Genomic DNA, 12,801 nt, shown 5'->3' on the forward strand with positions numbered 1-12,801 from the left:
TGCTGAAAAAGTATGATTGCTGTGCTTCCTCCAGTAAATTCATTTGAAGAAACAGGAATACCCTGTAGCAAGTTACTCTAGTTTCTCCAAACAGAATATGCAGTATTGTCAGTGACTCCAGTCTGTTTTCTGGGATCTAGTTACTGACTTAGCCTTATGTCTCAACCAATAATGAAGGAGGGAGGATTGAAATTCACTAAGTCAGGCAGAACGCATTCATCAACATAGTGAAATTTGTCGGAAGACGATCTCAGGAAACAACTCAACATTACCATATACGGTAAATTTCCACATCACAGAAATATAGCATAACTAAGGAACTTTAAGGCAGCTACTCATTTCTTAGCCTGATTTGCTAATCATTTAGGACTGTATACATGTTAACTCTCTGTTTCTTTCTGTGTTTCTGACTAATTAGTTTCTCCCACTAATTCCTTTAAAGTACCTTAGACAGTTTCAACTAAATTTGAAAAGAAAGTGTTTAGACAAGTTTAAACCCCATCATATCAGAGAATCTACTTATAAGGTCAGAGAATCTAGTTGTAAGACACAATGAAATTCATTCCACTATTCATAGAGTTAGTTGTTATTGGACATATTTTCACTTGAGAAGCTTGCCACTAACAAATATGGGATTGTAGCTCCTGATAAAATTTCCCTGGCGATCACTTAGATATTATCCTGATAGCTAAAAAATAAAAATAAACCAAAAAACATCGTGCATGGATTTTGTGCAGATATGACCAGTCTATCTTTTATGGCTTTTTGTCTCAAGACGGTGTATGTACCAAGAGGGAGGGCTGATAATCCCTGACTTTGAAAGCATGAAGCACCACCCAGAATACATCCTATCTTTGCAGTACACAACAGTAATAAGATATATCTCTCAACTTCACACCTAGATAACAATTACCTCTAAAACAATTAGATGGAATTTTTTTTTTTAGAGTTTAACCCCTTTAATGTTCCAAGGATATTTTAAAAGTTTGTATTCTTGCAGACTGTCTATGGATATAATTTCATGTAAAACAGTCACTAAGCAGATAAGAATCAGAAGTGAGGAACTTTGTTCACTTTTTTTAAATGTTAGGCAATCTCTGAAAGAAGAAAAAACAAAAAAAAAACAAAAAACAAACAAAAAAAAAACAAGGATATTGTATTTAAATTTTGAGCAAGAGGGATATTTATGCTGACACACTTGAAATATTTCACAGTTTTATTTAGTTACTTTTGTATAATTTTCAAGCTAATGCATAGGACTTTTTGTAAGTTAAGCTGTGAGGTTTTTTTATGCAACTTGGACACGATGATTCTTTTAATATGTGCTATGCACTGGGCTAAACAGCACAATAAATTTTAGGTTTGAGTTGATTAAACCTCTCTCATAATTTCAAATTATTACAAGGAAAGAAAATCAATAGAAAAATCACCTACATTGATTTTATTGTTGGTTTTCACTCATTGTGCAGTTTTTAAATATTCATCACAATACAACATGCTATTTAGACGAAAGTAACTGCTGTTCAGTAGAAGCAGTAGACACTTTTTGTTTCATAATTAAAAGAGCAGCACTGTGATTGGTGTGGTATTTATTATGAAATGATGACAAAGGAGTACCAGTGGTTTTAATAGTTTTAGCTTACAGGAGCTGTTGTTAATTTTGTCTGTAGAGTTGCAGGTGAAATAATGCACAGTGGATAAATAGTCTATATTGGTTTAACTGAACATAATATATAGTGTGTTCTGGAGTTGTTTGTCTCAATAGACTATAGTAATCAAAAGTAATGAACCTATTATGTGCAGGACCTTGGAGAGCATAGAATGGCAGTAAAAGTGTGGCACATAAAAGGTTTATTAAAGGAAATTAAAGTCCATCATTGCCACACCTGCTCCCCTATTATAAGTCTATGGCAGGTCAGTGCCTTCAATCACAACTCAGCATCAGAGAACAGAGCCATGTTTCCCATTACCATTGCAGTCACATTGCAAAAACTCATTCTCCAGGTTTTAAGGATAGTAACAAGTAAAGGCTTACATCAACCCCAATACTTAAACACAAACCAATTATGTTTCTTCCCTTCTAATAATCAACATCAGATGTAAATTTAAACAGAGAAAAGATAACATTGTCTGGGTTTGAGAATCATTTCGATCAATTTATAGTTTCATTTTAGATGTTGCTAACCTGAGTTCTAGAATTAAACTTCTTCAAGTACATAAATAGCCTATTCAAATGTTTGTGTTCTCTCCTACAAATAGGTACGTTGATTCCTGTAACTGTATATGATGTGCAATCATATATAACAATGAACAGAAAAATATATATAAATGAAAAAAAAAAAAAAAAGGAAATTAAAGAAACGCGTTTTGACCTCTAGAAAGGCTAGATTTACTCTTTTTCTTTCTCAGGTCAAATTTGTCATATTCTGCAGTGTTCTTTCAGATTAGACCTTCAAAACATCTCAGTTTTCTGAGTCATGTAAAGCTAAAAATAAAGAATCTTCAGATCTGCAAACTCTATACATAGAAACAGGCACAAACAGCTTATTGCATCTTCCCCCTGTGGGGCAAATCAGTGCTGCTGATCTTCAGTAAGGAAGGGTGAAAAAATGGAGAGGATCTGCTGACATGGCTTTTTGTCTTGCGACCTTTTACAGAGAAAGATTCACAGTTGTCAGGCATTGGCAACTTCTGTTACCCATAGAATGCATCTACCTATTGCCCAGCACAGTGATATAAATCAGATGCTGGTGTCTGCAGTTGTTTCTGCATATTGATCTTCAGAAACACATGGGAGTTGCTTCCTCTGCAGTGTGTTGGATCATCACAATTTTACAAAGAGGGAAACTGAGATTCAGTGTAAAGATAGGTAGTAAGATACTACCATAAACTGAAGAAAATTGAGTTCCTGCTGTTTTTCCTGGCCAAAAATTCCTTATGACAGATTCTTCCATACTTAAAAATTGAGAGTTTTAGAAAGAAAAGGATTTTCTCTCTCTGGACATGTTCAACATTATACTGTTATACAATCTGCTGCATGTCACTGCAGCCGAACATGAAATCTTAATCCCTTTGAATTTCAGGGGGTTGTAATAAAATCCATGGATTGAAAACCTGCCCCTACAATTATGGGTCTGGGCCAGATCCAAGACCAGAAGGTGCGTATTTCCACTGCTGGTTTAGATGTAGCCAAAAGTGTCATGAGAACTGCAATTCTTGCAAGGCATCCCTTATTTCAGTTAGAAATCTTATGAAAGCAGCTTTTTTTTTAAAAAAAAAAAAATTAATAATAAATTATCTATTTTATGTGAAATGCAAACCTGGAGGCTATGTTCTCCCCAAAATTAATACAAATCTGTAACTGTCTTTTTGACTAAAACTTCTATGAGAAGTGATTGATTTAAGTGATGAAGTATTTCAAAACTGTATGTGTGCAATTATGCACATTCAAGCACGAGGCTTTCATGTCAGATGCAGGTTCCATTGCAGCTACTCAGATATGCGACAGTTACAATCATGCAGCATGACTGTAGGCACTGGGGCTTTGTGGGACCTTTTCTTCCAGAATGTTAAAAGCAACAGTCACACAACACTGCAATTTCTAACCTTATGCCTTCAGCTAACACCTGTAGACCTTGTCATTAAACCTTAAAGAGTTACCATTACCATCACTTTATTAAACAAATCTGTATCATTAAAGGTATCTCTTAGGTATTTACTAGATATTCACAGATGGCTTTTTATCTCTTTGACAAGATTAATAAGGCATGATTATTCTTTCTATTACTGTCTACCCTTTGGAAATGTGGGGAAAAAAAAAACAAACAAAGAAAAAATTGAGACTTTTTTTCTCAATGGCAAAATGAATGAATTAAAAACTTTGTGTTAATATTACAGATGGATGCAGATGGGGAAAATAAAAAGCTGCGCACACGCTCAAAAGGAACCAAGGGTGAGTTAGCAAGCAAGTTTCATGACCCTGTGTCCAGCACACCATGAAATGTTCCTGTGCACAGTCCCTAATGTGCAGTAAGAGAGATTGTAGCTTCCTTAGGGTTGCTTTTTTAATCAAGGCGGGACAGAGACTGATGACATTAAGGGGCACGATGTTATTAGCTATGGCTTAAAGAAAAACAGAAAAAAAAATCTACTGTATGATATTTACTTTGAACAAATTCTCAAAATAAATAAATAAATAAATATGATTTTTATTATGCAAACAAAGATTTTATTTAGGGACATCTTTCCTAAGCTAGACAATATTGAATGGATTCATTCAAAATAACATACCAAACTTTGTCTAGGCCACCTGAGTGTTTTTCTGCCTAGTGCCATTAATTATCAGCAAATTACCTGCATAAATGGTCCAGAAGTAAAGTTACTTTAATCAAAAGGCACAGGTGTATGCAACAGAGGAGAACCTTGTGTCTTTTTAAAGTACTTGTGCTTATGTTTGATTCTGCAAAGTTATAATATAGTTTAATTTCCCAGCTATTCCTCTTTTTGTAAAGAACAGATGGAAATGCAGTCCTGAGAGATAAACAAGCCCTTAATGATCTCAACATCTGGAAAACATGATTGACTAGCAATACAACCCTTTCAGGAAAATAACTTTTTATTTTAATTCATAACACTTTTTGTGACTCTTGATAATGACCGAAAATTTGAGATACGTTAAAATAAATGACAAAGTTTTGCCTTCCCTACAAACATTTTTGCTTATGACTATTTTCAGAGGTGCAAAGCACCCATTTTTCAATCTGATTTTAATGGGAATTGTACACTCTTAGGATTGTAGGGAAAAAATAATAATAAAAAAAGATTAGTTTGATTCATTGTCACAATTCAGTAGATCTGGGTTGTTAATATTGTGCCTTCAGCTTTGAATTGTGGTCAGAATGAAAAATTAAAAAGCAGTTTTGTCTTAATTATTTAGTCTCAACTAACCAAAGAGTGAAAAGTGCTAGACTGCACTGATAAAAAGACAGAGAGAAAACGAGTGGGGATGCTACCCACTCTCCACAGATGAGGTGATAAATACAAAAGAGATAAGCATTTCATGTCTTTGAAACATCTCTCAGTAATGCTCACTGAAAGTAATGTAAAATTCATATATACTTCAAGAGTATAAGAACAGAGGACTTGCTACTGGATAGGAAATATTTTGATTAGGGAAGTTTCTCTCACCTCAGCAGTCTCATGCATATCTTCTCAGTTAAAAGAGTCTGTTTTAGCTAATAGATTTCAATCAAATTTAATAGCGGATATGCCTTTCATATTCTTTTCATTTAAAGCACTAATTACGTATTTTTAAAACTTATGAATTTTATTTCTTTATAATTTTATACAAACGTACACACACGTATATGAATTAATAGATCAAGAAAATTTTCTGAGAAGCAAAACAAAAGTTGCCTGTGCAACATGAATAATCCTTAGAACCACCTGTTGGCTTTGTCAGTATGCTGCATACCCTTGCATGGGCAGGTATTTATAAGCCTGCCTTCAGCACTGTTAACTTAAATTAAAATTTGGAAGAATCCAAGACTTTTTACACTTTCAACAAACAAAAGTGCCTTCTTTCTATTCAGTTTTTCTTATTTTTCTGTTGTTTGTTTGTTTTTTGTTGTTGTTTTGTTTTTCCAGTGAAGATCATCCTTCACGTTTTATGTGTCCTAAAATAACTATGAGAATTATTTGTTCAGTTAATACTTGCCTTTGTAGCTAATTGTAGATACAGTCCTCTGGTTAGCATGAAATAATCACCTGTGTTTTGATAGCCATTCCTCTGTCATCAGATGGGCAGGTGCAAGGCTGAAGAAAGCACAAGTCTGGAAGTGTAAACTAATTCATTCTTTCCTTCTGCTTTTATTAACAGTTCAAGTGGACTCTATAGCTCAAGAGCTCAGGTAAGAACTCAAGTCTTTTATTTTTTCAGTTTTATTTTCTGATTATATCAATAAATTCATACCGAGGGTACCAATTTTTAATAGAAAATCCAGCAAATGCTTCAATATGTAGAGACATAGCATGTCTCAGACAAAGGAAACTTGATTCACTTTTTAAATATACAAAAGATAAGAAGGTTAGAAGTAATTATGTAAGCATAATCAAAAATAATGCAATAAATTAATGTTCAGGATTCTGGTACGTTGTCTTTATTTGTAGCCTATGTCAGGGCACACAATAAAAAGGTATGGTTTCTGATCAGTAATAAATACTATAACATTTTAACTTCTCAACAGTCTAAGAGACATTAGTCTTTATATAGTTTTGTTAGATGACTTTTGTAACAGTGATAGTCTCTGTAAATTGCTGTAAATTCTAAATGCACGAGTTACTCATTTTTCAACAAGTACTTGCTGAATTTCCACATTTTACTGAAGTAGAAGCAAGTACTTTTCAAATTTGTGTAGAGAATGATATTTCAGCCATAAACAAATTCTGCAAGGATATCATCAATAATCTAGTAAAATTTTTATATTACTATTTTAATTTTATTAATATTTACATCAGTTTCCAATAGCTGTTCCACGAGCTATATCTGCTATACCTTTGGCACCAAATCTTCAACAAAGAACAAGTACAATCAAATTTGGGTTTTCACGAGGACAAGTTCACTCTTATGTCATGTTCACTCACATATTCCCCTCAGAAGATATTTACAAGTAAATCCTGAATTATTCATCCAAATCACAAATTCTGCAATATAAATCCTGAAACATTTTTACAAAAACTGTTAGGAGTTTTGCTTAAATTAACTTCTCATACTCAGTCTTCTTCATCACATGCTACTAAGCATAGCAGGCGTCTGAAGTATGTGTTTGTGGGCTCATCCATCTAGGGAATAAAAGCAAGAGCATGTAATTTATTTGATCAATCAAAATGCCACTCTCTCTTAATATAGGGCATGAAATATTTATAGGAAGTTATTTGCAGTTAAGACATTATATTTTAGAGTTCTGTTTTATAATAAAACTCAGGAAATTATAAACTTCTTATATATTTCTGACAAACAGAAGTGGAAGCTAACTTTTTAGATAAAATATTCATGGTGAGGCACTTACTCAGCTCTACCCTGAACCTCATTTTTCTGTACAGCTTCAGTTTTCTGAGATTTAGTGCTTCTCCTTTTTCCTCTGTGCATCCCTAATTTATGCACCAGAAGGATGCATTAATCCAAAGAGGCAGTCATCCAAAAATGAGGATGGTCCATGTGTTCCTCAGAGAAAAATGTTTGAAAAATAGAGGATGTGCAAGTTTCTGCAACATCAGGGAAGCTGTAATTTATGCATTATCAATTACTATAGGTTTTCCCAAGCAATTTCACTTTCCCTGTCAAATACATACAATTTTAGGAAATACAGTGTTGCAGATTACTTTTTCTAGCAGAGGTGTGTAGTATATCTTTAAAGAAACACACTTTTTTTAAAACACTGAACTAAACGTAAAATAAAATAAAATAAAATAAAATAAAATAAAATAAAATAAAATAAAATAAAATAAAATAAAATAAAATAAAATAAAATAAAATAAAATAAAATAAAATAAAATAAAATAAAATAAAATAAAATTGTCTAATCCATAACTCGGTGTTTGTGATTTCTACTACACAAAAATTCATATTGGGTATTTCAGCAGTCAAAAGGCTTTATTGACATACAGTTCAGGTGATCAACTTTTGTGAATTTGCTTGTGTATGAAAAATAATAGCTAGAGACGTGGGGGTTTCCTTTTGAAAATGTAGCCTAACTTATTCATATTACTCACACTCATATTACTATGGAAGAACTATTGAACATTCCTCCAGAAATAAAGAATGAAAAAGTCTATTGTGTTCACTAGATAAAGATATTTGAACCACTGTCTTTTCTGACCAAGTCAGAAAATGCTGTGTTGGCTGACAAATTTAAATCCATGCTTAATTAATTTCCCATTTTCCCCTGGCTTATCCTATCTGACAAAGCACTTTTGCACTCCTTATTGAGTTTCTGTTACAAAGTGCCTTGGGATACTTATACATGAAAAGCACTACATAAGCTTACATGCTCATATTGTATTATTATTAGTTTTGTAACATTGATTGGTTCTAGAGTATTTGTTAGCCTTTCTTATTCATTAAGTTGTTTCACAAAAGTAGAGAACGAAAAAAATAAAAAGTGAAACAAAGAGCTGAAAACACCAAAAATGCATAAAAATTTCTCTCATAATTTCTAGGGTTGCATTCTTGCTTAACGGAATTAAATGCCAAAAATAAATAAATAAATAAATAAACAAATAAATAAAATGTATTGATTTCAAGAAAGACAAGATTTCACCAAGAAGTCTGGCTAATGGCTTTGCTATTATCCATGTTTTCCTGAGAAATAGTACTTAGGAATTAAATTTTAAGGAAAACATTGCTTTAAGGGCCAAATAATTTTTGTTGTTGTTATAGTTTATTTGCTTATTTTTTTTCTGTCAAGTAAAATAACTAAGAATTCTCTTACATTGTACTTTTTTATAACATTGTACTTTTTTACCAGCTACTGACATGTACACATTACATTTTCTTACTATACCTAAAGGCCTACAAGAAAGCTGGAGAGTAACTCTTTATCAGGAAGCATAGTAATAGGACAAGGAGTAATGGTTTAAAGATAAAAAAAAAAAAAAAAAAACAATCAAAAAGTAGAATTAGTGTAGACATAATGAATAAATTCTTTAGTCAGAGCATGCTGAGCTACTGGAACTCAGTGAAGTTGTGGATCCCTGGAAGTGTTCAAGGCTAGGTTGGATGGGACTTTGGGTAAGCTGATCTAGTGGGAAGTGTGCCTACCCTGAAGGGAGGGTTGGAATTACATAATCTTTAAGGTCCCTTCAAACCCAAACTTTCTGTGATTCTATGACCACTCCTATTTAAATTCCAAACTTATATTGATTTTATGTTATTATATGCTTTGAAGAATTTCAAATTTAAAACCCATATAATTTTCTTCACACACATATACATTATTAATATTGTTACTAGTTAATAAGATTTTCATATTTATCTACTGTATATTCTGTAGTGTTGAAGTATAGTATGCTAACCTCGGAAGATATTAATAACCCTTCAATATGAGACTATTTCTCCTTTCAGCCTTAACTATTTACTTACAAACTATGTTTTAATTTTTCATACATGACTATAGTGTTTTAGTTATTCTGTTGGTAGCTAAACTGTCCACAGAAAGAGGTTGATTTTTTATCATGACCTAAACAAAACAAAACACAATATGTGGTAAAGTGAGTGCTGAAGCCAGGAGCTTTCTGTCCCATATATTCAAGTTTGAACCTGTCATTTTTCAGGCATAACCTCTCTGTTGAATCCATCTTCTGAAAGAAGCAGAAAGAAGTCTTCTCTTAGATGATTTAGTCATGGACCAGTGAAAGGACCAGGACCTTCAGCTGTGTTTAAGGATTAGAATGAAAACCAAAGGGAAGTGAGGAATATTGGTGTGATGTATTCTCATTACTGTGTTCTATTTAACAGATGGGATACAGTATGATGAACCATCTGTAGGTTATGGAGTGGCATCTGGGTCAGACCAAAGAAGAGCAAATTGGATTGATCCAAGCATGGGATTACAAAAGCATAGATCAGTTTGGCCAGGTCCATGTCTGAATAGAAATGGTTCCATTTCTTGATTAGATACAGGTGAAAACAAGTCTTTCTGGCTTCTGTCACTAATGATTAGTGAAGACTCTACAAGGCACTTATGTTTCAAGTCCTGTAGAACAAAACTGCTCTCTTTTGGCTGTAGTTATGTACTTTCTATAGTGTTGGAACTTTTCATCAGAAGGGCCTTTTTTTTTTTAAAGTAAGAAAAGATAATTTTTATCTGGAACCCTTGGTTTTGTTGTGAGACGTTTTGGGTATTCAGATTAAAGGTACAATATGGATAAAACAGAGAGATAAGTGTCTTGAATATTTTAGCAGAGGTGGTAGAGCAGAGCTGCCTTGGATGTCTCATTGGTAGGAGAGATAATAAGGCACTGCAGCCTGTGCTTCTCTTAACTGGGAGAATGAGAAAGCAGGAAAGCAACCTTGCAGTCCATGGCACTGAAGTATTTCAAAAGATTTATGTCACTAAAATGTATTCCTCAAATTTAACAAAAATGTTTAAGAGGTATGTCAATATAAATAGCAATATTGACAGCATAATGAAAAGTATTTTGCTAACTAAAGTACTTTTTATTTAGTACTGGTAGATGATATGTATCCTGCTATATCTGAGCTCTAGTTTCAGACAGCAATGGAATGAACGCAGAGAGTTTGATGGAGAGCAGATAATTTGGCCACTCAGGAAAAGTTCATAACATGAAAGAAATGGGTTATGCATTCCTAAATGCATTTAAAAATGAATGATTCAATAGTAACTCTTTTGGCGAGTTTCATAAAGTAACAAGGTTTTGAAGAAGAGTTTGTATGAAAAGAAAGCAGTATCCTGGCAGATGACCTGAGCACTGAGCAGTACTTTGCTGATGGAAGGAGAAGTGGGCATATGAAAACAAATCACACAAAAAGACTCAAAGATACTCTTCAGTAAGAACTGAGATTGTGATTGTTTCATGTAGCTGTTAGCTTCACAGCACTCTTATCCCAAACAACTGCCTAAAGCTGAGAAAATGACTGAGAACACTGTGTGTTCCTAGCCTGCATGTGGAAAACTGTCAAGTTTGTCCTTTGGGTTTGGCTTCTGCTTCCACAGAAATTGGTCATAGACTCAAGATTTCTGAAAATGACTAGGGTAAAGCACATTTGTCCTAATCTTGAATAAGCATAATTGAAAAAGAACTGAGATGGACTCTTGAATTTCCTGATGACTCATCTGTCTCTTACTGGCAGAAGGTGTGGGACTGTCCTCGTAGTCCTTATTTTGCTTTACAGAAACAAAATGTGTCCCTGAGTCCAAATAGACTTAGAAAATTCTAAATGAAGATGGTCAAGTTCCATAGAGTTATGTCAATTGTCAGGATATTTATCCTGATTTTGTTTCAGATATTGTGCAGACAAGTCCGAGCTTGACAAAAATGTTTGTTTGTTTGCTTGCTTGCTTTTCAGTTTAATATTAGGTGTTGATAGGTACATTCCCAGCTCTCTTCTCCAGTGTCCTCTATGACTGTAAATGGCTGGGACAGAGTTATGCCAACTAGTCATTCAAATATTTCTGTATGATATATTAATATTAGGCATTGAATCTGAGACAAAGATCTGTATCATGCTGTTTTCATTGATAACTGATTTTCAATTAAACAACAAGCACATATCCTCTATTCCCAGGATCTAGTACCAGAATTATAAGTTAACTGTATCTATTGTTTGCTCTCTAGTTTGGAAAAGAAATTTATCTGCACTAGGCATTGTGGATATTGAAATGGTTATGAATCTTTGAAAACATTAACCTCTGCTTCTTATTCTATGACTTCTGATATAATCAAAGTTGTCATGATATCATTAATCATATTTTCTAAAATTCTCAATAAATTTTGTTTATTTCTTTTTCTTTTATGATGACACTGTTAGGTTCTTAACAAATTTAGACTAGCATGCTAGTCAGTACTTTGCACAAATAATCTCTGGAAATCTATGGTTTTACTAAGGAAAAATATTTTGAAATTGATGTTTGATAGAAAATATTGAACAGCAATAATTAGCAAAAACTGAACAATCAGTACATGCTACTGATTGTGAGGCAAAGGCAAGTGTATGGTGGTCACAGAACTAAAAAAACAATAGTGTTTAAATTCATCTAACCCTATGCCTGTATCTTATATGTCAATCACTCTCAGTTAATAAGACTTCATTGGACTGTCATGTCTAATATCATCCCACATTTCCTTCTAGTCCCACTTTAAGAAGGCACAAATTGTGAAATCTGTAGTGCTGTCCTTTTTCTTTTCCCTGTCCTCTCCTTCTCCTCTACTCTTCCTTTCCCAGTGCTCTGATGAGCTGAGGGACCTCAGACTTTTTGCCTTTTTTGCAGCCCCATGCAGTTTTATACTTCAAAAACATGTTATTCTTTCAGTACTGTTAAACCATATTACTAAAAATTAAACAAGGAAAAAAAAAAAAAAAAAAACACAGAAAGAAATTCAAAAATTAAATGTTTTCCACCTCAGATTTTCTGCTTTCAAATGTTCAGCTAAGTGGGTTGTGGCTTGCATATAATTATGTAAGTGTTGTATAATGAACATCAAATAAAAGATTTTTTAATTGAAATATCATTCTTTAAATGAAACTGCAAGTTGTAATTGAAAATTCATTGTAAAAAATATCATTGTTTCAATGAAGAGAAATAATATATGCCCAAGCGATAACATTAACATGTTGCAAGTAATCCTGAGGTTGATAGTTATTTGACTTAACTATTTAGAAAACTGTCCTCACTAATTTGGTTTTATTTGGTTTTGGTTTTGCTGTGTTTCTTCTTAAAGTCTCAATTTAATATAAAAATTACATTAGTTTCAGTATGTTTTTTTTCTGAAATTGATAGTTTTATAATATATGACAAGTTCACATCACTTTAATTGTGGCTGTCAAAGTGTTTTTTTTGCATTCTTTTTTCTTCCTGAAAGTTTATTGCATCTTATAATGTCCCTTACCTTGAACTAACACTTTTACTTACATTATTTAATGTAGTCTAGGAGCTATCTTCCCCATTGCTACTTCGGTGTTCAACAGCACACAGTAAATGTTATCCATACATATGAGTTTAGAGTTATGTATGTCCTAATGCCTTCTGCTGAGTGACAGAATATATCAGAACATTATAGCCC

At 33.2% G+C, this 12,801-nt stretch overlaps 1 protein-coding gene across 2 annotated transcripts in view; it reads left to right on the top strand.

The window, feature by feature from the left end:
* Nucleotides 1-3,668: 3,668 nt before the first annotated feature.
* The window catches only part of ST18 (ST18 C2H2C-type zinc finger transcription factor), a gene marked incomplete at its 3' end in the record, with an annotated part of 67,446 nt that continues 58,313 nt past the window's right edge, over nucleotides 3,669-12,801 (top strand). For both annotated transcript variants that reach the window (XM_082752687.1, XM_082752688.1), the window contains exons 1-2: nucleotides 3,669-3,952; nucleotides 5,879-5,909. In XM_082752687.1, coding sequence (XP_082608813.1) covers nucleotides 3,898-3,952; nucleotides 5,879-5,909 — 86 coding nt within the window. In that variant the 5' untranslated portion in view covers nucleotides 3,669-3,897. The remainder of the gene's footprint in view (nucleotides 3,953-5,878; nucleotides 5,910-12,801) is intronic.

The sequence above is a fragment of the Aythya marila genome, assembly GCF_965140915.1.
Source record: "Aythya marila genome assembly, chromosome: 2".
NCBI lineage: Eukaryota > Metazoa > Chordata > Aves > Anseriformes > Anatidae > Aythya > Aythya marila.